The sequence below is a fragment of the Dama dama genome, chromosome 23, assembly GCF_033118175.1.
Source record: "Dama dama isolate Ldn47 chromosome 23, ASM3311817v1, whole genome shotgun sequence".
Classification (NCBI taxonomy): Eukaryota; Metazoa; Chordata; class Mammalia; order Artiodactyla; family Cervidae; genus Dama; species Dama dama.
This window is the reverse complement of record NC_083703.1, coordinates 75,771,836-75,798,629: the sequence shown is the minus strand read 5'-3', so window position 1 is coordinate 75,798,629 and position 26,794 is coordinate 75,771,836. Positions and strand designations below refer to the sequence as shown.

Here is a 26,794-nt window from a genome sequence, read left to right as displayed (position 1 = left end):
TGGTCAGGTCAAGAGCCATGACTAGGCTGCCGTTGGCCATGGGGGAGGTGCCCCAAAGGTGAGAATTTAATGAACCTATAACACTGACAAGTCAATTCAGGTTACCTACAAAGAGCATGACTTCTGGTCAAACTGGTCTTAAAACTCCAGACTTCTTTTATCACACCCCACGACCATCCGATCCCTGTCTCCAAATGAAGAAAACATTGCTGAGAAACAGAAAATAATTCCCTAAGTCAGACCCCAATGTTTCTGTCTGACTTTAGGTCCAGGTGGGAGCAGTTAAGAACAGGCACCGTGGTTGCCCCTGTAAACCCACTGGTGCCTCTCAAAGAGGGTTAATCCACATGACCATGCCATGGTTCCACATTCTGAGTGGGCTCTCTGGGCTGGATTCAACACAGCTCCTCAGATACCCTCAAAATCCTATTCTCCTGAAAATTCCTTTATCTCCTGATTGTTTTAGGACAACTTGCCGCAGATGGGGAAACATTGGGTGTCTTAACGAAAGCAGAATGGGACTGTGTTGAATTCAAGTTCTCGGAGGTCTCTCCTTCCCAGGCGGACAGCAGCCAAAGTGGCCATTTTGACACCCCCAAGGTCATGGCTCTTTCCTTTTGAATTGCATTTTGTCATTTTGCTTCATTTTAGAAAAAAAAAAAAAACACCACAGCTTAAGCTTAAGCTTAATCCTCCTCTACTCCCCTCACCAGTCCAATGTGGATGAGGTGATGGAGAAAGTACAGAAAGGCAGACTTGGGCTGGACACCCAGGGCATGCAGAGAGAAAGGGAGAGAGCACACAAGAGCATGTACTCTCACAAAATGGGGACTCCGATGGGCCTGCGCTCACCCATCTCGTGGATCTTTCTTTGAATACTTATTTATGTGGCTGCACCAGCTCTTAGTTGCAGCATGTGGAATCTTTAGTTGTGTCTTGTGAACTCTTAGTTGTGGCGTGTGGGATTCAGCTCCCTGACCAGGGATTGAACCTGGTCCCCCTGCATTGGGAGCTTGGAGTCTTAGCCACTGGACCATGAGGGAAGTCCCCAGTTCCATTGATCTTTATGCCACACCTCCTGAGAGCCAGTAGTGTGCTGGGTTCTGGGAGTCCATCATCAGAACCCAAGGCAAGTCCCTGCCTTCCTGTTGCTTATAGTTTACTGTACATTCGCATCTGATAGTCAAGAAGAGCTATAGCATGACAGTCCCAAAGACTGAATTCTCTTCTTAGCCCTCCTCTGATTGGCTGACCTCAGTTTTCCTCCTCTGTAAAATGGGTTCAGCCATTCATATTGAAAGCTTCCTGGTGAGACCCCAGGAGACGACATCAGGAGAAGGGAGTAGAAGAATGGCCTTACTGGTTGCTCTTTATGGCATCTGTACTGGGTGCAAAGACCTGGGTAGGTCATTTTCTCAGAGTCCTAACTCCACCCTGGGTGGTTAACACTCTTACCTCTCTTACCCAGAGGCAGAAGCAGGTCAGAGGGGTTGAATGACTCTTTCAAGGAGGCTCAGGACTCCAAAACAGAAAGGTAATTAAGAGAAGACCCTACTGGGTTGAGTTTGATGGGACCAGAGAGTTAAGAGTTAGTGGCGCCGGAAGTTTTCAACTTTAAATTGGGTGTCCTCTATTTTTATCTGCTAAACCTGGCAACCCTTTATAGGTTTTGATGTTAGGCTGCTTGAGGCCTGGGGTATAGCTAGGACAAGAGGAACTGGAGCTGGTGAGCCAGGGAGGTGGGAGAGTGGGGATGGGGTGGCAGGGGGTGGGCAGGTAAGAGCAAGGAGAAAGGGCTAGAAGTATGGAAAGACCCAGATCCCAGGCAGCTTCCTGCCCAAGGGTAACACTTGAGTTGCTCTCCTGGGAATTCTCCAGAATTCTCAGGAGTCAGCTTAGGTTGACCCCTCCCTGCACACAGCCCCTCCCAATTTTGCTTTACATACCGAATCACTGTAGCTTCCTTTTTGGAACCTAATTACCCCCTCTCCTCCCAAGTCCCCTCATGCTGGCTCCAGTTTTCCTGAATTCTCATTAAAATTCAACTTTCCTAATTCTTCTTCTTGAACACTGCAGATTCAGGCATCCTTAGGGTTGATTCATTCAGCCAGTCTTTGTTCAACACTCACCAGATTACTTCTGAGCACCTACTGTGTGCGAAGGAGGTACAGAATTGAACAAAATAGACACTAAATAAGGAATCAATGATGACTTTATATCCAGTTATTAAATGTATTAAGGACTCATTTATGATTGCCATAGCAGCATGAAGGTAGCAAATAGCAGGGGGCAGTCTAATTAATTGGAAAGTGACTCCAGGAAGGGTACCCTGAAGAAATGAATTTTGTGTTGGGTTTTGAAGGATGAGCAGGAGATTTCTGCTAACAATAGTGACAGCTAAGTAGTGCCAGACACTGTGCCAAATAAACACTATTACTAAAGGAAACATTCAGGTACGACCTAAATCAAATCCCTTACGATTATACAGGGGAAGTGACAAATAGATTCAAGGGATTAGATCTGATAGAGTGCCTGAAGAACTATGGATGCAGGTTTGTGACATTGTAGAGGAGGCAGTGATCAAGACCATCCCCAAGAAAAAGAAGCACAAAAAGTCTAAATGGTTGTCTGAGGAGGCCTTATAAACAGCTGAGAAAAGAAGACAAGCTAAAGGCAAAGGAGAAAAGGAAAGATATACCCATTTGAATGCCGAGTTCCAAAGAATAGCAAGGAGAGATAAGAAAGCCTTCCTCAGTGATCAGTGCAAAGAAATAGAGGGAAACAATAGAATGGGAAAGACTAGAGATCTCTTCAAGAAAATCAGAGATACCAAGGGAACATTTCATGCAACGATGGGCTCAGTAAAGGACGGAAATGGTATGGACCTAACAGAAGCAGAAGATATTAAGAAGAGGTGGCAAGAATACACAGAAGAACTATACAAAAAATATCTTCATGACCCAGATAATCACAATGGTGTGATCCCTCACCTGGAGCCAGACATCCTGGAATGTGAAGTCAAGTGGGCCTTAGGAAACATCACTACGAACAAAGCTAGTGGAGGTGATGGAATTCCCGTTGAGCTATTTCAAATCCTAAAAGATGATGCTGTGAAAGTGCTGTACTCAATATGCTAGCAAATTTGGAAAACTCAGCAGTGGCCACAGGACTGGAAAAGGTCAGTTTTCATTCCAATCCCAAAGAAAGGCAATGCCAAAGAATGCTCAAACTACCACACAATTGCACTCATCTCACACGCTAGTAAAGTAATGCTCAAAATTTTCCAAGCCAGGCTTCAACAGTATGTGAACCATGAACTTCCAGATGTTCAAGCTGGATTTAGAGACGGCAGAGGAACCAGAGATCAAATTGCCAACATCTGTTGGATCATCGAAAAAGCAAGAGAGTTCCAGAAAAACATCTATTTCTGCTTTATTGACTTCACCAAAGCCTTTGACTGTGTGGATCACAACAAACTGTGGAAAATTCTTTGAGATGGGAATACCAGACCACTTTACCTGCCTCCTGAGAAATCTGTATGCAGGTCAAGAAGCAACAGTTAGATCCGGACATGGAACAACAGACTGATTCCAAATTGGGAAAGGAGTACATCAAGGTTGTATATTGTCACCCTGCTTATTTAACTTAAATGCAGAGTACATCATGTGAAATGCCAGGCGGGATGAAGCACAAGCTAGAATCAAGATTGCTGGGAGAAATATCAATAATCTGAAATACACAGATGACACCACCCTTATGGCAGAAAGTGAAGAAGAACCAAAGAGCCTCTTGATAAAGTGAAAGAGGAGAGTGAAAAAGTTGGCTTAAAACTCAGCGTTCAGAAAACTAAGATCATGGCATCCAGTCCCATCACTCATGGCAAGTAGATGGGGAAACAATAGAAACAGTGAGAGACTTTATTTTTGGGGTTCCAAAATCACTGCAGATGGTGACTGCAGCCATGAAATTAAGATGCTTGAGCCTTGGAAGAAAAGTTATGACCAACCTAGACAGCATATTAAAAAGCAGAGATATTACTTTGCCAACAAAAGTCTATCTAGTCAACACTATGGTTTTTCCAGCAGTCATGTATGGATGTGAGAGTTGGACTCTAAAGAAAGCTGAGTACTGAAGAATTGATGCTTTTGAACTGTGGTGTTGAAGACTCTTGAGAATCCCTTGGACTGCAAAGGAGATCAACCCTAAAGGAAATCAGTCCTGAATATTCGTTGAAAGGACTGATGCTGAAGCTGAAACTCCAATACTTTGGCCACCTGATGCGAAGAACTGACTTGTTTGAAAAGACCCTGATGCTGGGTAAGATTGAAGGCGGGAGGAGAAGGGGACGACAGAGATGAGTTGGTTGGATGGCATCACCGACTCGATGGACATGAGTGTGCGCAAGCTCCAGGAATTGGCAATGGACAGGGAGGCCTGGCAGGCTGCAGGCCATGGGGTCGCAAAGAGGCGGACACGACTGAGCGACTGAACCGAACTGAAAGGAACTAATTGACTCTTGTCAACACTACATTACAATTCACATTTTCCCAGAGAGGTTAAGTTACTTGCACAAGGTCACACAGAGAATGAATAGCCAGGGTCAGAATTTGAACCGGGTCAGAAGCCTTGTTGGTATCAGAGCCTCCCAAGATGGTTGGGGTCTGGCTGGAGGTGAGACCTAAGCTGACATTGGGAAAGGGAATCCTGCAAACCCCAGAAGGCTTGGTTAAGAATGAAAGACTTTGACTTGAGAACAATGGGAAATCTTTGAAAGGTTTTTGGAGGTTGGGGGCGGGAAATGGGGGTGTGTCCTGATCCAAATTGAAATTTCAAAAGATCCCTCGGGCTGCTGAGAGTTGGGGGTGGGAGCAGACTGAGGCCTGGGGGCTGGTGGGAGGCTGTTCCCTTCCTGCCCGGATAACAGCTAGTGGTGGATCTGGAGCAGGCCACCACCTCTGTAGAATGGAGTTACGTGGCCGCAGTCGACAGTGTAAGACGCTCAGAAGGTAAATCCTACGGAGCTCCCAGATGGGAAGTGGGAGAGGAGAGAGACAGCAGAGGTCAAGGGTGACGACCAGGCTTGGGACTTGCAGTACTGGCTGGGAAATACGAGCTTTGGTGGCCTGAGATCATTTGAGAATTGAGTTTTGACCAAATCACCCCCAAGTCTGGGATGTCTTTGGGGGCTTTACTGTCCTATTTTGTTGCTGTGAAACTGATTTCGGATCGCGTTTGAGTGTTTCCTGTCTGCCTTGATTCCCTTTCCCACAGTATTTGTTTCTTGAAATTTGAGGTTAGGAGGGCTTAGAGTTCATTTTTCTTATGAATGTCTTCCCTTTTCAGACGAGTACGTTACTTAATCTCTCTGCCTCGGTTTCTTCATCGGTAAAATGAAGGTAATAATAGAACCTCGTGCATAGAGTTATTGGGAGGATTAATTAAATGATAATAAAGATTGTATCAGCGCCTGGAGGTAGTAAACTCAGTGGGTTAAGCTGCTCTTTAAGGTAAAGATGATGCTGCCAGACACTGCTGATATCTTCTGACAGGAGTTGGAGGTGGGAGTGGCTTTAAAAGGAGGTGGAGGCTCATAGAAGTCACTCTAGTTACTTAGCGAGTATATATTAACACATCATTGACCAGAGCCGTATCAATATCACATAACAAATCACCAGCCACAGGCTTTAGTTTCTGCAAAAATCCCCCCGTCCATAAAAGACTAAGCATCTTTTTATACCCAGTAACAACCGGGAGTTGGTGATGGACAGGGAGGACTGGCGTGCTGTGATTCATGGGGTCGCAAAGAGTCAGACATGACTGGGCAACTCTACTGAACTGAACTGAACGGAACAAACTATTTAAAAAATGTGTACAGAAACTCAAGGGATTTTAGTCACTCAAACAAGCATTGAGAGAGTCTTGAATTCCGGACCTGCTCTGGACTCTGCGGTGGTAACTGTATATATGAAAACAACACGTTTCCTACCTTAAAAGGAAATACAACACTTAATTTTAGAATATGGTAAATCACTATTGAGATGTGGTGTGATCCTAGAGAGCTTCCTGGAGGAGGTGACCTTTGGTCCTGGCTCTGAAGCAGAAGAACCAGGTGCGAAGGTCCTGAAAGGGTGGGAACTAGTTTGACAAGATGCAAGTGGCACATTTCCAGGACCCCAAAGTAGGTCAGGTGACTGGAGTCAATAAACAGTTGAAGGAGAAAGCTGTTTTGTTTATATTTCTCTATATTGCCATAGATAAAATGACTGGTGGTCAGCCTTCTCTGCTGTTACTGCTAAGTCACTTCAGTCGTGTCTGACTCTGTGTGACCCCATAGACAGCAGTCCACCAGGCTCCGCCGTCCCTGGGATTCTCCAGGCAAGAACACTGGAGTGGGTTACCATTTCCTTCTCCAATTTGTATATAAATTATATATGTATACAACTTTTTCTGTTTGTATATGAATTATGACATTGTACATTGCAAGAAGGTACAAAATCCAAATCAGGGCCATGGTTGATCTACTGAAGATGTTGCAGAGAAACTCCTTTATGTGAGAAGAAAGTGTGATTCATTGGCTAAATATTTATTGAGCAGCTACTATAGTACCCAGGTCTGTGGTAGCCTGGGGAATATTAGTGAACAGATTCACAGAGTTCCCTCCTTTGTACACAAGCAAAAAGTAACTAAGTGAAGAATTAAGGAGCTTATGTGTTGTGCCTCTCCTAGGAAGAAAATAACAGGCGATGTCCCAGAAGGGTAAGGGAGCCAGCTCAGATGGGTGCTGAGCAAAGACCTCGAGCTCAGAGATTTAGGGACCAGGCTGGAGGGGGTTCTGCAGGTTCCAGGTACAGGATTCTCATCTGAGAGGGAATTTGCAGAGATTTTTTTGTAAATGTGCATGCATGTTCAGTCACTCAGTCATGTACGACTCTTTGCGACCCCACAGATTGTAACCTGCCAGGCTCCTCTGTGGAATTTTTCAGGCAAGAATACTGGAGCGGGTTGCTATTTCCTTCTCCAGGGGATCTTCCCCACAAAGGTGTCTCCTGCATAGGCCGGCAGATTCTTTTCCACTCAGCCACCTGGGGAAGCCCTTCTGTAAAGGACCAGGTAGTAATTATATGAGGCTTTGAGGACCATCCCTTGTGGCTCAGCTGGTAAAGAATCTGCCCCCAGTGCAGGAGACCTGGGTTCGATCCCTGGGTTGGGAAGATCCCCTAGAGAAGGGAAAGGCTACCCACTCCAGTATTCTGGCCTGGAGAATTCCACAGACTGTATAGGCCATGGGGTTGCAAAGAGTCGGACACAACTGAGCGACTTTCACTTTGAGGACCATGTATGATCTCTATTGCAACTATGAGACCCTATTATTGTAGCATAAGAGCAGGCCTGGATAACAAGTGTGTGCCCGAGGCTGTGTTTCAATAAAACATTACTTATAGACCCTGAAACTTGAATTTCCTGTGCTAAATTGCTTCAGTTGTGTCCGACTTTGTGCAACCCTACGGATTACAGCCAGCCAGGCTCCTCTGTGTATGGGATTCTCTAGGCAAGAATACTGGAGTGGGTTGCATTTCCTTCTCCAAAATTTCATATAATTCATGCATTCTCCAAATTGCTTTCATTTTTGATTTTTTTCCCAACCATTTAAAAATGTAACAAAACTTTTTTAGCTCATGGGCCAGACAAAAACAGGTGGTGGGCTGGATTTGGTCTGTGGGCTGTACTTTGCAGACTCCTGTTCTCAACTCATGGGAACCCATGGAGGGTTTTGAGCCAGGGAATGACAAGTTGTGATTTCAGAGGGGAAGGTATGAAGACAGGGTGTGAGGTGTGATGCCAGAAAGTGGATGTAAAGAATCCATTCCAATCAAGCAAGCAAGCAGTTCGTCACTCAACAAACTCTGACTTCTCTCAATAGTCATGGTGCCACGGGAGGGGGACCCAGGATGTAAATGACAGTTCTACACGTGTGAACTTTGTAACAGCAGGAGAGATTCAAGAGCAAGACAGAAATACTGACAAACTTTAAGGTCAAAAGAGAGATTGTTGGCGGTTTATAGTCACCAAGTCGTGTCCTACTCTTTTGCGACCCTATGGACTTTAGCTCCCAGGCTCCTCTGTCCACGGGATTTCCCACACAAGAATCCTGGAGTGGGTTGCCATTTCCTTCTCCAGGGGATCTTCCCGACCCAAGAGTCGAACCTGAGTCTCCTGCATTGGCAGGCAGAGTCTTTACCACTGAGCCCCAAATGAGGGATAGGAAAAAGCAAAAGGTGCTTTGAAAAACAGCAGGGTGGCAGACAGGTGGCTGTGAGCCACAGATGACAGTGAGCCAGTGGGAAATCAGTGAGAGGAGAGGGGAGAGCTTTGGAGGAGTTGGGACTTTTATCCAAGGTGACATAAAAGATTGTGGAAAGTTTTTTTTAATTGTCGTATTTATAATGCAAAATTTACCACTTCACCCATTTTATTTAATGTTTACTTTTATTATTTACCTGTTTGGCTGTGTTGGCTCTTAGTTGTGGCATGAGGGATCTAGTTCCCTGACCAGGGATCGAACCCAGGCCCCAGGCATTGGGAGCATGGATTCTTAGCCACGGGACAACCCGGGAAGTCCTGTCACCCATTTCAGCATGGGCAATCCAGTGGCATTAAGTACATTCACAATGTTGTACAACCACCACTGTCTAGTTCCCAGAACTTTTTCATCACCCCAAAAGGAAAGGGCCAATACCCATTAAGCAGTCCCTCCTCATATTTCCCCCCTCTGGCCCCCAGTGAACATCAGTGTTCTTTCTGTCTCTGGGTTTGCCTCTTCTGGATCTTTCATTTAAATATGGCTTTTTGTATCTGGCTTCTTTCACTTAGCATAAGGCTTTCAAGGTTTATTCCTGCTGTATATATCAGCGTTCCATTCCTTTTTGTAGCTAAATAATCCACTGTGTACATGCACTGAATTTGTTCATCCATTCATCTGTTGGTGGACAGTTGAGCTGTTTCTAAACTTTTGTCTGTTGCGACCCTTGCTGTCCACGGAAAGTTTTGAGCAGGCAGGTGATTTTATTTTTATATTTTATATTTTTAAATAGGATCCCTCTAGATGCTGTGAGGGGAGGAGCCCAGAGAGGGCAGGACGGGAGACTGGAGACCCGTCAGAACAGGATCCCCAGTCTTGACTGCACAGGGTGGACCTCTGGGAGGTGAAGCAAGGCCTCGCACAAATCGAACTGAATCCTCAGCTGATTCAGAAGGAAGATGGCGGACTGGGAACCACTGGGGAGAAGGCTGGGGGGGTCCCCTGGCTGTGCAGAGGCCCTGGTGCTGATTCAGGGCGTTAGAGCCAGGTTTAGAACACTCTTGGGGGGAAGGGTGGCCAGGCTTGCTGATGGTTTGGAGGAGGGTATGTGTGCAAGTGGGAGTCAAGGGTGTGATTCTGTTGACTGGGATAGAGAAATCTTTTGGAGGCACTGGTTTGGGAGAGTCTAGAAGTTGAGTTTGCCTCATTCAATGGGAGGTCCCAGGAGCCCCTACACTGAGAATTCACACAGGCAGGGGCCATGAGGAGCTGGGGAGCCTAGCAATCTCCCAGGTGAAAAATCAGGAAAGACCTCCTGGACATGAGGTGGCAACTAGGACTTGAAGAGTGGGTGTTATGCCAAGAAGCAAGGGAAACAGGAGAAGGAGCCCCAGGGGGACAGACTTGGGACATGCTTCCCAGCTTTACTGAAAAACAGAGGGCGATGGGGTGGGAAAGTCAGGTATGGGGTCAAATGAAGGGGTGCTGATTCGGGGAGTCAGGGTTGCATTTAATTAATAGAGAATTACTCAGAAAACAGCAATGACAGATCATTTTGAAAGTTTCATTTAATGGCAGCTGTTTTCATACTCTTTATTTTTTTAATCAAGGTTTTAAAGTTGAAGAATGGTTAATTCACAATGTTGTGTTGGTTTCTGATATACAGCGAAGCGATTCAGTTATTCATATACATTTATCATGTTTCATATTCTTTTTCATCATAAGTTATCACACAGTTCCCTGTGCTATCCAGTAACACCTTATCTATTTTATACATAGCCGTTTGAATCTGACAATTCCAAACTCCTAATTTATCCCTTTCATACCTTTTAATTCTTTTGTTCTTCAGTCCAATTGGAAGTACTGTTTATAGATAGAGAGCCAGGTGTAGGGAGTTATGGAAATTAGTTGGGGCTTTGTCACCTAACGGTGGTAGACATCGTTCCAAGCAGCTCAGGTCCTGACTTGTACATGTTCCAGGGGCCTCTCTTTGGGGTAGACTTGGAGATGGTGGGGACTACACGTGTGTGTGGGGGGTGTGTATGTGGAAGGATCAAGAATATTATGGAAGACTTTTGAGTCTGAGTAATGGAAGGATAGCAGGAGCAGTGAGCTTATTTCTCACTTCTCCAAGCTCAAGTGTAGCGGTCACACTTGGACTTCTTTTGTTCCTCTGAAACACCAAGCTACCAAGTCAGGCCTGCCTCAGGGCCTTTGTGCTGCTGCTTATTCCACCTGGAAGGCTCCATCTCCTTCATCCTTCAGCTCCTATGTCACAGCCGCATTCCCTACCTGGGTAAAGCAGGCCTCTCCTCACCACCTAGTGACTTGCCCACCCCCTCACTCTGCTTTTTCCTCACAGCATTAGTCTCAATGTGTTATGTTATTAGTATACTTGTTTAATAGCTCCCTACCTCCTCTGCCCAGCTGTCAGCTCCTTGAAGGCAGGAGGAACAGACAATAAATCTCAGAGCTAGAGGGAGGGCTCCCTGCATATTTGTAGACAGCCTGGATCCACAGCAAGAAAATCCCTGCTGTCCAAGGAAGAGGTTGGACCTGGGTGGTTAAACGTTCGGAATCTGCTGTGGCAATGGACGAAATGACTACACGAAAAGTTTCGAGGGAAGAAAAAAATATCTAAGGTTTCTTGAGCCCGCACTCTGTGCTTGTTGTTAAATTAATCCTCACAGTGTCTCCTCAGCGAGGACCATAATCCCCATTTCACAGACTTGGAAACTGAGGCACAAAAAGGGCAATCACCTGCTCAAGTTCCGTAGGTAGGAAGAGAGGGAGCTTGGAATGGACCTCTTTCCCCCTATAAGCTGGCTCCAGAGTCCAGATGAGAAGCACTGTTGGCCAGGAAGACGGAGCAGTGTCTGGAGTTGGGAGGTTCAGATGGAGTTGGAGTCTCTGGACAGGGCACTGGTTGGAGACTCAGCAATGTCCAGCGTCAAACACAGACCCAATACCAATTAACTTGTTGAAGTAGATTCTTGGAGGTCAGTGATGATTTTTTTTTTTTTACATCACTGCTCAAAAATAATATAAATATAAAATGAACACATTAGAGATTTTATCTAACTCATTTAAATAATGTGGATGCTTGTAAGGCGTTAAGACCCAATTCAAAGGAGGATTCAAAGTAGTGCACGTCTAAGGAAGGAATGCTGAATTTACAAATAGATGCAAAAACCAGCAGTTCAGTATCCACTGGGCAATAATCAATTGCATTCCAGGGGATTCCATTTGCATTTCTATGGACAAGCATCATTTGCATAACTATTCGTCTTCTACAAGTTGAAGAGTTGTAAAATAGTGCCAAAGCAATGAAAGGTACAGGTAACCCAATGGGGAAGCTAGACAGGTTACACGTTAATCTTTTTTTGCCCATTTCACAGTCTTTAACAACTTTCCTCATAATACATTTATTAATTTATTTTTGAAGAAGTAATACATTCGCATGGTTGAAATTTGAAAGATATAGTGGTGAACACAGCATTGTAAATCAACTATACTTCAATTAAAAAAATAAAAAGATACAATGGTAAAGTCTCCTCCCTACTCCTGACCCCCAGCCACCAAGAACCCCTTGGAGGCAACCATTGCTAGCAATTTCTTTAGTATGCTTCCAAGAAATTCTATGCATAATAAGCAAACATGTTAAAGAGACACTCACACAGGTTTGCTTATTTAAAAAAAAAACAAATGACTTTATATTCCATGTTCTGTTTTTGTGGTTTTTAAACTCAACAATATATCTTACAGTTTATTCCATAAAAGGGTTTCCAGATTTTTTTTATTAAGATTAAAAACATTGGGAATTCCCTGACAGTTGACAGTCCACTGGTTAGGACCCAGCACTTCCACTACGGCAGCCTGGGTTCAAGGCCTTCTTGGGGAACTAAGATCCAGCAAACCACATGGTGTGGCCAGAAAACAAATTGTAAAAACCCCCACACCATTATTATTTTTATTGCAGTATAGTTGATATAATATTTTATTAGTTTCAGGTATACAACATTTATATGCATTATGAATTGATCATGATAAGTCTAGTTACTGTCACCATACAAAGTTATTGCAAAATTGACTATTTGCTATGCTGTACACTACACCTCTGTTATTTATTTTATAAGTGGGAGTCAGCTCAGTTCAGTCGCTCAGTCGTGTCTGACTCTTTGCGACCCCATGGACTGTAGCACGCCCACCAGCCTTCCCTGTCCATCACCAACTCCTGGAGTTTATTCAAAATCATGTCCATTGCGTTGGTGATGCCATCCAACCATCTCATCCTCTGTCATCCCCTTCTCTTCCTGCCTTCAATCTTTCCCAGCATCAGGATCTTTTCCAATGAGTCAGTTCTCAGTTCTTTGCATCAGGTGGCCAAAGTATTGGAGTTTCAACTTCAGCATCACTCCCTCTAATGAATATTCAGGACTGATTTCTATTAGGATAGATGGGTTGGATCACCTTGCAGTCCAAGGGACTCTCAAGAGTCTTCTCCATGAACCAGTCCTAATGAGATGGATGAAGCTGGAGCCCCTTATCAGAGTGAAGTAAGCCAGAAAGACAAAGAACATTACAGCATACTAACACATATATATGGAATTTAGAAAGAAGGTAATCATAACCCTATATGCAAAACAGAAAAAGAGACACAGAAATACAGAACAGACTTTTGAACTCTGTGGGAGAAGGCGAGGGTGGGAATGTTTCGAGAGGAATCGGGTGGAGAGGGAGGTGGGAGCGGGGATTGGGATGGGAAGACGTGTAAATCCATGGCTGATTCATATCAATGTATGACAAAACCCACTGAAATGTTGTGAAGTAATTAGCCTCCAACTAATAAAAAAATTATAAAAAAAAAAATTAATAAAAAGCAAGTAGTAGGATACAATGGGATTTTAATTTTATAAAATAATATTTCCTATTATGTACATAAACATGTAAACATATTAAAAAAACCTGGTAAGACGTATATCTAAATATTAACAGTAAAAAAAAAAAAAAAAAAGAGTCTTCTCCAACATCACAGTTCAAAAGCATCAATTCTTCAATGTTCTGAGTATGTACCTCTTATTCCCTTTCCCCTGTTTTGTCCAATCCCTCCCACCCCACTCCCCTCTGGCAACCACCAGTTTCTTCTCTGTATTTATTCGTCTGTTTCTTTTTAGTCCCAAATTCTTTTTTCACAGCTGCATAGTATTCTGTTGTGTGGCAGGACGATGTTTATTTAATCACTCCCTATTGATAGCATGGTGTCTTCTGAGTAAGAAGTGGGTGAGTAGTGAGGCAGAAGAAACTAGAAGTTGTCTTAGAATAGGACTATTGCTTGTTCCTACCTCAGTTTCATCAACTAGGAAATGGGTTGATGATTCTAACACTACCTTACAGAGTTGTGTAGGTAAATGGATTAGTTCCTGTAAATTGCTTAGGACAGTACCTGACATAGTACTTGGAACACGGGAGGTATCAGTATGTATCATTTTCCTCCTTTGGAAAATTTGATGGTGAAAGAAGAAAGAATACTGAGTGGAACCATCCAGGAAATCTCCTTTTTAGAGTGACTAGAGAGGGAAAAAGGAATAGCAAACGAGTGCTGTGTTGCTGCAAGTCTTGATGGGATGGGTCCCTTCAATGTCTCCAGGTAGGCATTACAATTGTGCCCATTGTACAGATGAGGAAATCAAGGCACAGAGAATTTTGTTGCTCAGGCAAGACTGTGCAGTTGGCAAGTAGGGCAGGTGTATTCACACTTAGACAGCCTGATGCCAGCAGCCACACACTCAACCACTGCACCATTCTCCCTCTTGATGTGGGAAAGAAAGGAAAAAGGTTAGAGACATAAGAGCAAGGTTGTGGAGCCAGGGCTCAGATCGGAAGGCAGCTGACAGAAGGAGCTGGGTTGGGGGAGATGCGGTGATGGCTGTGGGAATGGAACCTCCTTTCTGAAACCGACAAGAAGGCAGGAAGGAAGAGGCAGCCACATGCAGGCAGAGGAGGGGAATGGCTGCTTTGAGTGGTTTGGGGAAGTTGGGAGGTCAACTGACTGGGAGCTTGGGAAGATCAAGTGCAAAGGCCCAGAGGAGGGAGGTTCGGAGTCAGGCCCTGGAAAGAACAGATGGACAGAGGCTAGAGCAGAGTGAGCCAAGGGAACAGGGAAGGAGATGCATGAAGTCAGAGGTGCCAAGGGCACTGATGTTCCGGGGAGGCCCGTGGGCCGTATTTAGTCTTTGGGCTTGTACTGTGAGTTGGGAGCTATTGATGGATTTTGAGCAGAGGAGGGATGAGATTTGACTTGTTTTTAAAGGATCTGTGTGTGTGTGTATGTGTTTGTGTGTGTGCACAAGTGTCTGCAAGGGCAGAAGCAGGGGCTCAGGTAGGAGACCAGTGCAGCTGCCCAGGCGGGAGATGATGTTTAATTGAGCTCTAATATATCGATCACAGTGTTAGACTCTGAGGGGACGATGGTGAAGGAGTCAGGCCAGATCTTTGCCGTGTAGAAGCTCTCAGGCTAATGCAGGGTTTCTCAGCGTCAGGCCTGGAGACTCTGGGGCTGGCTCGCTCTGCTGTGGGGGCTTGTCCCGGGCACTCTAGGACACCTAGCAGCATCCTTGATCTTTACCCTCTCGATGTGGTGGCATCGCCTCCCTCCCTCCATGTGTGACAACCTGAAACGTCTCCAGACACTGGCACTGGTCTAGTGGGAGATGGAAACAGAGCATATAAATATGTGCTCTTAAAAAAAAAAAAAAAGTGCTCTTCTTTCCGTAACGGTAATTGCTAGGAAATAAAAAGAGCAGGTCAGAGGAGGTCCTGAATCTTCCTGATTTTGATCTTTTGTTCTCTTGCATCCATTACATCTCTGCCCACCCACACTGCCACCATCTGCCTGATGGTCAAGTACCATCCCCTCCCCCTCTCCACCTGCCCTTCCTTCCCTCCTCCCTCCATGAGCGTAATCCTGCCAATCCCTTCTAGAAAGAAGAAGAAGAAAACAAAACAAAATGAAGAAAACCTTCTAGAGGACCCCTCTTCTCCGAGGTAGGGACTGAATCCTAATTGCCTCTTTACGGCTGTAACATGACTCGGTCAGCTTCATGCTCTGAAAGTGAACTTTTCTGTTTCCGTGCCCGAAGCTGGCCTTGGTTTCAATTGGCCAGAAGGGAACAAGACAAAACAAGATATTTAAGACATTTCCCGGCCTTGGTCCTGGCCGTTTCACGTAACGGACAGGGAGGCCTGCTGCTCGCTGGAGGCAGATAACTCCAAGGGTGCTTATTTTCATAGTCAGCCCAACAGACTATCTTGGGATGCAGCTTGCAGAGGCGGTCGCTCGGGCTGCTGGCCTGGCTGCGGGCCATTTCAGTGGGGCCAGGTCTGGGCCAGTAAGAAGCCTGGGGAAGGGGGCTGAGGTCAACCCTTTGCTCTCCTCGGAGGCCCTCAGCTTTGTCACTGAGACACACTGGCTTCCTTCAGCCAGATTCTATCCCCAGAATCTCTCTGTCTCCTGGAAATATTAAAAGAGGCATGGTTTCATTTGTTCTTACTAGCTCCTGGCTTATTTGTATCACCACGAAATCTGCTTGTTTAGGCCTCTGCTGGTTTTGCTATCCAGAAGCACAATGGTTGGATTTTTCTTCCCTCCCTTTAAGCCAAGGCTTCCCACCTTGGTGCAGTGGACAGTTAGATCACGTAAGTCCTTGCTGGGGGCTGTCCTGCATGCGGTAGGATATTTAGCCACATCCCAGGTCTCTACCCACTGGATGCCAAGAGCACCTCTCTCCACGCGCTGTGACTGCCCCAAGGTCTCCAGACATTGCTACCTATCCCCTGGGGGGCAAAACCACCCTTTTAAGAAAAGCTGATTTCCAGGGATTTTTATATTTCTGATTTTAGAGTTGGCAACGTGTCACCCTGGACATCTTGTTGAAGGTTTGTAGGGAGACAGGAGCTTTCTCTGAGCCTTTGAATGATTCTGACCTAAAGGTCTCCCAATTTCATTATTCAGTACTTAAAACATTCTCAAAGAAGTCAAACTCCTAAAAGAAAACACAGAGCATGCAGTCACCATTGGTAGATTTTAGCCTTGTTTCTGCTCTGCTTGGTTCAGCGTCTTTCTTTTCTTTAGAGGCAGGCACAAGTACAGGGTTTAGGGATATGACGTCTTCACTGGGTTGGGAATCTGACCTCCAGCACTGGCTTGCTGTGTGATGCTGGGCAGTTCACTTCACCTCTCTGGGCTCAGTTCCAGCTCTCAAACAATGCTCCCCACTTCATGGAGTCAGTCTGTGTAAAATGCTGATTTAGCCAGAGCCAGGCCCAGGGCGAGCATGCAGAAGCTGCTGAGATTACTCTGTGCAGTGGGGGGTTTGAGAGGGGCCCACTGGGTAATCTCTCGATTGAAGCCAGCAGCATTTGGTTTTCTTTATTCCCTGCTTATCAGCCACATTCCATCAAACCCTGGGAACTGGCCCTTAGTAGGCCTGCCCTGGGCTTCCTTTTTCAATCCGCGTCCCTCCCAGGATTCCATCTGCCACCATACCTTTGTCTCTGTCCCCAGCCGAATTGCTGTTTTCCAGATAACCTCAGACCTACTCGAATGCCAGCAGCATTCCTCAAACAGAGTGGAGCTGCCAGAATAAGCCGGCAGCTTCCTGCTCTTTGCCCCAGAAAACATTTCAAGTGATCAAGTGATCGGGGTGGGGGAGGGTGGGGGGGCAGGGGGTAGGGGGAGGATGCTGCAGCTGCTTATGCAACCAGTTTTAATCCGGGGTTAAAATCCACCACGCGAACCAGCGCTGTATTTTATTTCCTCGTCCGCTTGGGAAGTGAGCTGTTTGGGAGATCCGCCACAAACTCGTCGTCCTGCTTGTCTCCCCTCCGCAAAGCAGCACCCACGGACACAGATAGTGTTCCTTCAGGGACGGCGGTGGGGGGGCCCCTGCCCACACTGCCAGGAGGGAGGGAGAGCACAGTCTGATCAGCTCAGGCCTCCTGTCCGCGTCCCCCACCGCCCCCCTCACCCGCCCTCTCTTTGGTCTCCCGGTACCCAGTTCCACCCCCAGGAAGAGGGGGCCCCTCCCTTCTGGTGAGGCCCAGCCTGTTGTCCTGAGTGCTAGACCTTTGTGGAGGTGTCCCTCCCTGCATCTTGGCCTCTGTAGCCTAAAATGCAACCACAAAATCCCCTCCCTTTTCAAACAGCCCGGGCCCTGCCCCTGCCATATACAGTGTGCTGGGGTGGATTCCTGGCTTGTTCCTGTCTTGATAGGAGATTCCCGGCCAGGAAGAATTGATGTACACGCGGTGGGCATCTGTTGTCCATGGGGGCGGGAGCGGGGGCAGGGCGAGCAGGCCCTCAGCTCCACTGCTTTCTCTGTGGCACTGCACGGGGAGGAAGCAGAAAGCTTGCCAAGTCCTAATTTTAGGAGAAGGGGAGACTTTCCTGGGCTATGGTTTTTACCTCCTGGCATATGGCTGCGTCACCTCTGGAAGATTTCTCCAGCCTCTGAAGAACGGTGTTTAGTTTCTGTTGTTCCAGCTTGCTGTTTCTTTCTTTCTTTCTTTTTTTTTTTAAAAAAAACCTTGTACATTAAGCACCTTGTCTTAAAAAAGAAAAAAAAGAAGAAGCAAGCGAGCACCGAATGTTTTAAGATCCTTTTTTGGATCTGCTTTTTCTTCCTCAGGCTACAGACCCACGACAAAGGCAGATTGACAGAGGAAACAGGCAGAGACCTCCTAATACTGTTGAGATGGGTGGAATTATAAGCGGTTCTGAAACGCTAGTTAATATTTTACTGGGGAGCAGGGCCACAGATACAGTGGAGGTGGTGGTGGTGGGGGACTGCCAAGGTAAGGCTGAGCGTGAAACAGCCATTCCGTCTGCCTTTGGGGACCCAAAGAAGCCGTTCTCTGTGGGAATAAATTTAAGCAAGAGTCCTTAATAAAGCTCATGGGATCTGTCTGCCCAGCGAGGGCCCAGTTTCCCGAGCACCACCATACAAGGCTGATTGTGGCAGGAAGGTCTAAGCAGTGGGTGTAGGCCTGACTAATAATGGGGGTTCTTGTTCCCGGGCTGAGTTTGACATCTTTCTTTCTCCCTCTGGATTTAAATGGCTTCTCAGCCCGGGAGGCACTGCCTGTGCCCTGGATTCAGAAGGTACACGCCTCCTTGGGAAGCCAAGGCGAGAGAGACAGCGGCTCGCTCACTCTCTCTCTCTCTCTCTCTCTCTTTCTGCATCTGCCGGGGGAGCTGCCGCTGGTATTTTTCCACAGGCCTTTTCTGCGATCTCGGGGCCTAGTTCTTCCCAGCCAGGCCCGGAGTCCGAGAGAGGGTTAATAGGCAGGAAGCTGAAGCCATCGCAGACTAATACGGAAGTCAGATTTTTGTTTAACTGACAGGTTTAGCAGGCCTCAGCCGTGGGGGAGGGGGCCGGGGAGGGGAAGGGAAGTTTGTAGATGTAGGCATGTGGCCTGCTAGGAGCGCCTTTGGCTTTTCTTAGGGTAAGGACGGAGGTGGGGGTGGGGGTGGGGGCCCTGGCATCCTGGCAGGGAGGCTGGAAACCATTTTGGTTTTTCCTTTGAGTTCTGGCTGGCGGGGGCGGTGGGGGTGGTGAGAGGTTAGATTCTGGGCCGGGGGACAAGTGGCCAGAGGAGGCATTCGGACAATGACGATGCAAACTTTGACCACTCGGTTTCCCCTCCTCCCCTGGCAGCCTGAGTCCTCTGGCCTCTGAGAAGCCCATGGCTGCTCTGGGGCGACTTTGGGGTGGGGTGGGGGGGCTCTCCTCGCCTGTCTGGTTTGCCCAGAGGCCTGCCTTCCAGCCTCTTTCTCTTGCCCCTGGGCCCATTTTCTGGGCCTCCCCTCCCTACAGCCATCACTCCCTACTCTTCCCCCCACCCCCCGCGCGGGTGGGGTGCAGAACATTCTGCTGGATTGTTCCAGAAAAGGGTCAGCCTTCCTCCCAGCGAGAGAGAGCCGTTTCTGAGGGGGCAGATGAGGTTGAGTCCTACCAGCTCACCCCCCAAAACTCTCCTGCCCGTGGCCTGCGGGCCTCAGGCTCTGCTGGAGCAGGTCAGGCTGGCTGCACTGGTTCGCCCGCGCCGGGAAATCTAGTCAGGGTGTGGGAGAAGGGCGTCTGGGGGCCCCTTTCCTCAGTTTTTCTTGCTGCAAAAGGCCTAGCTTAGCCTGTCTTTCTCTATGCACAGGATGGCTCTCTTGCTCACCAGAGCCTCACAAAGATAATCGCTCAGGAAGTGTCTCAGCCAATCCGCGGCCGCCTTACACTCCGATTTGCCGGGGCAGCCAATCGGGGGTGCGCTTTCATGAGGCGGCCAGATCATCAAGCCGAAGTGCCAAACCCTTTTTCTGTGAGAACTAGGAGCCTGTCCTCCATGTTTTATAAGTATTGACATTACACAGTGTTAACAATGCATCCACAGAGGTAAGCTCGACTTTTTAACCATCTTTTCTCCCCCTCCCTCTGAGGCATCCGCATTTGTGGGCGAGCCGTGTGATTTCTTGTGGCTGGCCGTGCCACACTCACCCCACAGCACTTAGCTTAACTTGGAACTGTTTAGAGAGAAATTTTTTTTTTTTTTTTTTTTTTTTTTGCTTTCTTGGGTCACATGGCTAAGTAGCCATTAGCCAGAGCTCGATTTTGCAAACTGGCAAGGGCCTGGCAAACCTTTTCTTCCACCAGGACATGGTGTTTCTAGAAGAGTGTGAAGCTAGATCCTGGTATTGCCAAAAAAGAAGCTTTTTTTTTTTTTTTCTTCCTTCCTCCCTCCTCTCTCTTTCTCTCTCTCTCTCTCTGAGCAGTCCCCCCCCCCACCCCCACCCTGCACTATTGTCTTCTCTTGTGTCACATGCCTGCTGGGGAAAGAAAATGGAAGGTAAGCAAGCAGGCTCCCCTCCAAGGAGAGCTCATGGCAGACAGCAAAGCAGGCAAGTTTACCTCCAAAGAGGTGCTGGGAAGGCTGGACTCAGTGCTGACCAGAGAGGACGTGTGTTTGAAAAAGAACCAAAGGCCTCAGCAGAATAGCAGTGCTAAGGACAGATCCTAGGTCCTGGGGCCTAGGTGGGTGGTGGTGTCTCCCTATGGTCTTTTCTCTTCCTGCAGGGTTTCTTCACTTGAAACTACATTGTTCAGCCTTTTTTCCTGACTTCTGTTGATACAGAGTGTTCTTCTGCAAAGCCAGCCTACAGCCAGCAAATGTTTCTGAAAGTGTTTTCTAGGCTTTGGAGGAAGTTTTTGGAGTAGGGATGGGGATTGGGGGTGGGGGGGAGTGTAGGAGGTTGTGGGGGGAGAGATGTTGGACAACATCCTGCAGTAAATCAGAGGAGTCTTTTGCATCCCTTAGCTTTCTCCTCTTGCATGGTTTTCAGTGAACTCATGTATCCTTTCTGCTGCTTTTTCATTCTCCTTTCCTTTTACATTGTATCATCCTGTCCTCCTGTGTGATAGAGTGCAGAGGAAATAAAATCACGTCTGTGGCTCATGACAGCATTCCATATTCAGTGGTTGGGTTGTGGTGTTGTTGTTGTGTGTGTGTTTTTAATAATCCCGTGTAACTGTTTAAAAAAATTTCCTTTTTGATCAAGTCCCAAATCTGCCAGCCTGTTCTCTCTTCTTAACTGTGGAAAAATGAGACGGTTGCTTGAACATTTGTTGGGTAAGTAAAGCAATCCATTTCTGTGACCATGTATAAAGAGTTTGGCGAACATTTGGGGTCTGTTTGTAACAGGGGGGTCTTGGCTCCAGCCGCTGGGGGCCTTTTTTTATGAGCAGGAACCCAAGGAGGGCTTTTAATAGAGTCTTGATTTCAGGTGACTGTTTGAATCCACTGTTTTTCCTGATAACCTGGGGCTAGGATTGAAGATTATACTTCCTGTTTACCCTCAGACAGAAATTGTTCAGTTCATTGTGACTTGACTGGAGACCTTGAATTGGGTTTGTTTGGATATTAAGTAGAAAACTCTGGGGAGGTAATCTGCTTGTGAAATGCAAGGAAACTGCTTGGTGTTAGAGTCACAGAGCCTTCAAGGCAGGGGGTTGGGGGGAGGAGCTGGGGGTGGTGGTGGTGTGTGTGTGTGGGGGTGGTGTCAGTACTTATGTTTTAAGATACTTAACATGTCTGTAAAAATCCCACCCACCGCCAAACTTGGTCTGATTCAGGATTCAGTACATCCCAGACCCGGCCTTTTTCCAAGCCTGCCCTACACATCTGTATGCACGCCTGCCTTTACTTCTGATTTATTTCTCACTTTTTACATTTCCCCTTGATCTCTCAAGGCTGCAGCTAGAACTTCAGAGTGAAAAAAGTAGCTTCTTGTTTGCTTCAGTATTTCCCTAGACGTTCACTTCATACATTTCCAGCCTGGAGACCAATCTAGGACTGGAAAAGCTGGAAGTATATTCAGTTGCTGTATTATGCCATCTTCATGGAGTCAATAATCTTTCTTTTAAAGTGGTGTTCAGCAACCCACCTTTGAGAACCCATTGGAAAAAGGTCATTTAATAACGAGGAGTGTACCTCAGTCTAAGCTTGAGAGAAGTCTGTGTAAAACAGGCCAGCTTCTCAGAGTAAAGAGACAGGCCGTTAATGATGTAACGTACTTAGAACTGTGTGCTTCTACCCCACACCAGAAAGTTCAGACACTTTAGCTCTTTTCTTTGTTCTTATCTCCTGGCTGTAAATGAAAATTACATATTGAGGTTCATAGGAGCAGTATCTAATCACAAGACTGCTGGTTTCTTGCCGTCAGTGCTTGCATAATGGTGTATTTGTTGGGCTGGAAGGAAACCTAAGGGCAGGGCATTTGTCCTCCAAAAGCTTGCATTAAAATGGCTCCCACAGGTTTGCAAAGCCAAGATCTGTTTTCAGATGTGCAGCCCCAGCAAGTTCTCAGCCCTGGACCCCGCCAGCCTCTTGCCTCTGGTACTGTGGCCAAGCAGCAGACATGAGTCTGTAAAAAGTTAATTGCTCTCAAAGTAGTGTTGTTTTCCAGTTTTCACTCGGGGTGGGGGGTGGGGGTAAATAAATGTCTGCATTGCAGCAGGACTAGGTAAGAGGCAGGAGGGCTGGCTCGCAGTGCAGCCCAATGGGCTTTCTCTTTCCAGCTTTTGGACCAATAGACTTGGAGGAAAGGTTACAGATTGACAATTGCAGTGGCCGGACCCAGATCAGGCCTTCTGGAAATTTCTACCATCTTTGTTCCTTTTAGGAAAAGGAGGTCCGTTGAGCTGAAGCGTCTCCTAGGTTCCATGCCTAGGGCATCTCCCTCCCCTCACCTTTTCTTTTTTACATCAAGGTAGACGGGTTCTCTCTGCCACATTTGTAAATTGCAGAGGGAGGAACAGAACCGTCGGGCTGTTTTCCTTTTTCCTTCTGCCTCCTCAATCCCCAAAGAGGATGCACAGCTGCAAGGAACAAACACAGACACACTGGAGCTTTTGATTCCTCTCTCTCTCTCTTTTTTTCCTCCCCCCTTCAAGACCCTCCAGGATGGATTCACTTTCTGCTTTGGGAAATTAAGTGGCATTCGTGTGGGGGAGGGGGAGTAACTGCTTTTATGAGCTCCAGAAAATGGTCAGTGTTCTGTCTGTAACTAAGAATTAATTATATATAATCACTCAGTAAACTTTCTACAGAGTTTTTCTAATTGCTGCGCAGTAACATGGTTTGCCTGCTGAAGCTGAGTCTAGTTACTTTTATAATTAACAGCTCAAAGGTTTGAGTCAGAAAGAAAAGCAACAATGGGGCCTCCTGGATTATAAATTAGAGATGAAAACAATATCTTTTTTTTTTTCTTTTTTCTTTCTTGTTACCCCCTTTTTTTAAAACAAAACATTCCCCTTTTTCTTACCAGGGGAGAACAGTAGGGAAATGGCTTCAGGTCTTAAACAGGAGGGGGGGGGGGGGGGGATGAGTCACTCTTTCAGAAAGCGGGGTGACAGCAACCTAGAAAAACCTGAAGGCAAAGGTAGGTTTTTCTTTTTTGCAAAGTCCAGCCACTTCACATGTGTGTGATCTCTTTGTTTCTCTTGCCTCCTTTTCCCCTTCTGTCTCCTGGGCAGAGGCCACAAACATTTGTCAGCTGGGAAGCCTAGTCTGGCTTTGCCTCTGCTTTGACCCTGAAAAGAAAGATACCTGCAAAAGTGCCTTGGTCACCCCACCGCAGAGAAGGAGGAAGGGACAGTCAGTGTAGCAAGCCAGCCCTTGCCTTGCCTGCAAAGGCAGAAACAAGTAAGGATTCACTCTTGGCTTCAGGTTGCTAAGGCTATGGCTGCCCTTCCCCCTCCACCCCACTCTGCTTACTGATAAACAAGCAGGCAGGAGCCATTTCAGCCGTGCAGCGAACTGGGCTGCCAGCCTGTCCCTCCTCATCAAGATTACCTACCTACCGGCCGGCCAAGAGCCAGCCGCCCGTCCTCGCTCTGGCACAGCGTTGGGCACTCTGCCCTCCTTTCTCTCCTGAAGCTCCAAAACAGTCACCTTGAAAACTGAGGCCATGCTCAGACCTGTAACCGTAAATTACATTATCCACTATGAGGCTCTTAGCTCGGCCTGTGAAAGCAGGTTTTGCCAAACCCATGGTTAATTTTGAGGGCTCTGTTGGGGGTGGACAAAAATTAATTTGTGAGTATTCTTCTGCGCCTTGGCTAAGGGGGAGGTTTTCCTGTTGTCTCCTCTGCAGACTCGGATTGTCTTTCCTTGATGTTAACTGTCTTAGGACTGGCTGGGTGTTGGGGGGCCGTTTCCAGGCTTATTAAACAGCCTTTTTATTTTCCTTTGGCCTCAGACTGGGGTACAGCCCTTCAGATGCCTGCTGCCCTGGAAGCACTTTTCATTTTCCCCAGCTCCTCTTTGGTAGGGATGCAAGGCTGGCTTCTAATCTACCAGCAAGGGGGAATGGGCTTCCTTCCCCCTCCCCAGCCTGCCCCCTTTTAAGGTTTTTGTTGTCTGCACAGACACCTGTCTTGTCTGCACTTTATGCCACAGGGCTGCCTGAGTCCTAACCTTCCACCCACCTAATTCGAGGGTAAGGGGGCCTCACTGTAGAGCCTCACGTTGAAGGCTCAGGATCTGAAAGAGAAGGGTTTTCCTTAGGAACCTGTGACTTCACAAACTCCCCCTGTCACTGCAGATTTTTTTTTAAGCCTCTAAACGTTGGGTTGTTGGTGTCCTTTGGTTGAGCTTTTTCCTAGTTCTGATATTTAGGAAGGTGGCTTTGAAACTAGCAAGGCTGCTTAAGCCAGAGCTACAGCTATTGAACAAACTGCTACCATTTTAGCTTCAATACAGGAATGAGGCAGTGTTGCCAGACGCCATTTTAAGAATCCTGCATAAATAGCTTAGCTCCCGATGACTCTGCCTGTTTTAGGTGAGTGCTTATATAAAGCTGCTAACCATTCCCTCCCTCCCCCGCCCCCCCATTTTTAAAGAAATTAATTGCAGATTTAGGGAAGCATGGTGTTTGAATTTTGATATTCCCTCTTTTGTGATCTGGAAGAGGAAAGATGTTTGTGTCTTGGGGATGAAATATTTCTTACAGCCTGGACCAGTTTGGTATTTTGAATGAAAGTAAAAAGCTGAAGGAAAAGTCCTTTCTAATGATTGCATGATTCTTGAATTGCTGTGTGATGGTCCTCAGCTGTAGACCCAGAGTCTTGTGCATGCTGGTTATATATTCTTAGAGGGGTTAGATATTCTTGGTTAAAAGTCAAATAGTAAGGGCACTTGGGGAAAAGAAATATCTGGGCATTGTGTTTCCAGGCAGTTTTCTATCCAAACTAGCTATTTTTCTCTTTTTTCTCTCTCTCCTGGAAGTGTGGAGGGGATGGGATTCCTGGGAATTACGGACCAGCCTTGAGTCTTCAGAATTAATAATCAGAAGGCTTAAAACATCCTGGAGGTGCAGTTCATCTGCAACTTTTAATTGCTCTTTTCCAGTGCATGCAGGTTAAGTAAGCAGAGGTTTTCTTGCTCAGGCATTGGGGGAGAAATCTTTTATTCTTTCTGGGCGGGATGGGATGGTCTTGGTTGTCTGTGCAGGCGCTGGTTATTTCTTCTTTAATTGCCTGAAATGTATCAGTGTGTGAAATCCAGGGGCAAGTGACTTAGGCGAACCCGTGAGTGCAAGAGGGGATGGTGGTGGGGAGCATACAGTATATACAACTAGTCGGTGGTGTATTTTCCTGTTGGGCTAAGAGGCTGTTGTTTGATTTTTAGCTAATTTTACTCTTTCCCTTAGCGGGCCCCCAGCCGACCTAAAAAAAAAAAGTAATGTCAGTTTGAAACAAGGACTGCTTGTTCCATTGTTTTGGATTTAAATAATCGGGGTTGCTGGAAGCTAGCAGATATGGAAGGAAAAATGCTGTGTATTTTGTAAGACTTTAATGTGTTAATGACAAGAGTTCAACGTCTTTTCTCCAGACGTGTAGCCTCTTTTTCTTAAGTTATTATTTGACTGTTTTTTTTTCCCTCCAAATGACTGAACAGTTCTTAACCTAAATTGACCGAGGTCTGTGGGGCATTCAGACAGGTACAAATCTTTTCTCACCACCACTTTTGATGTAATATTCATATTTTTCCCCTCACCTAACAACATACTAGTACTTAACACTAAACCAAAAAAGCAAAAAAAAAAAAAAAAATGAGATCAGTGGTGTAGAAAAAAGGAAGTCCCTTTAGATGTGGCTATTCAAAATGACTAATTTTGCATTCTGGTCTTTGCTTTTGTAAATGAATTTTTTTTTTTCCCCCTTTAAATGCATAGACATTGCAGTTTCCTTTAGTCAAATACAAGTTATTGTGTGTGTGTGTGTGTGTGTGTGTGTGTGCGTGTGCATGTATGAGTTCCCTTTGAAAGGATGGGTTGCTGATCTGTGAAAAAGATGGTTTTCTGAAATTGTTGTCCTTCAAATCCTTGGCTGAAGCTGGTGGTGCTGTTGCTAGAGTTAGGTGATTATGGTGCCCACTTTGTAATACTTGGAAAGATAAAACAGCTTAACTTTCTTTTCCCTCTTTTCTGCTCCAGCATTGATTATCTTAAACTCTGCAGCAAATAGCCACCCCTTTGCTAGTTTGCATTTTCTTAGCCTTTCAGCAGCTTTCCTCCCTGAAGTATTCAGCCTCCTCTAGGCTGTTACAAGCCAAATAATTGTTCTCTTGAATGCAGCCCTCCTCCATGATCAATACACCTTTGAATGTTTTCATCACTGCAGAAATCCTTCAAGTGGGTTTGGGGTGGGGGGGGCGGGTAGGCTCTGTAAATGCATAATTGTTTCTTTTCACCACCGAACATTTTGGTTGGATACCAGATTAGCGTTTCCTCCATCACTCAAAATATGGGATCAGTTTCAAGAAGTTTAGTATTTCACATACTTCGTGCTAGAGAGGGGAACAGAATTCTAGTTGCTAGAAAGATCAAGGTTGCTCTTTGTGCTTTTGAAGCTGACCATTTTCCCCCTTTCTGAAGGGACCGCCTGG

General features: G+C 46.3%; 1 protein-coding gene and 1 long non-coding RNA gene across 8 annotated transcripts in view; one reads left to right on the top strand and one right to left on the bottom strand.

Moving 5' to 3' along the window:
* Positions 1-17,035: 17,035 nt before the first annotated feature.
* Positions 17,036-18,503, bottom strand: LOC133044497 (uncharacterized). The gene is made up of 3 exons (XR_009689949.1): positions 17,763-18,503; positions 17,529-17,683; positions 17,036-17,252 (listed from the first exon to the last, which is right to left on the bottom strand). It is a non-coding gene; the product is annotated as an uncharacterized LOC133044497 (long non-coding RNA).
* A 208-nt stretch (positions 18,504-18,711) lies between these two features.
* Positions 18,712-26,794, top strand: part of ZMYND8 (zinc finger MYND-type containing 8) — a 115,208-nt gene continuing 107,125 nt past the window's right edge. For 2 of the 7 annotated variants that reach the window (XM_061127429.1, XM_061127428.1), the window contains exons 1-2: positions 18,712-18,802; positions 19,508-19,743. In XM_061127429.1, coding sequence (XP_060983412.1) covers positions 19,730-19,743 — 14 coding nt within the window. In that variant the 5' untranslated portion in view covers positions 18,712-18,802; positions 19,508-19,729. Of the gene's footprint in view, positions 18,803-19,507; positions 19,744-20,018; positions 20,040-20,068; positions 20,195-20,903; positions 20,975-26,794 lie in introns of those variants that run through there. The other 5 variants (XM_061127426.1, XM_061127420.1, XM_061127423.1 and 2 more) reach the window with 4 other exon arrangements.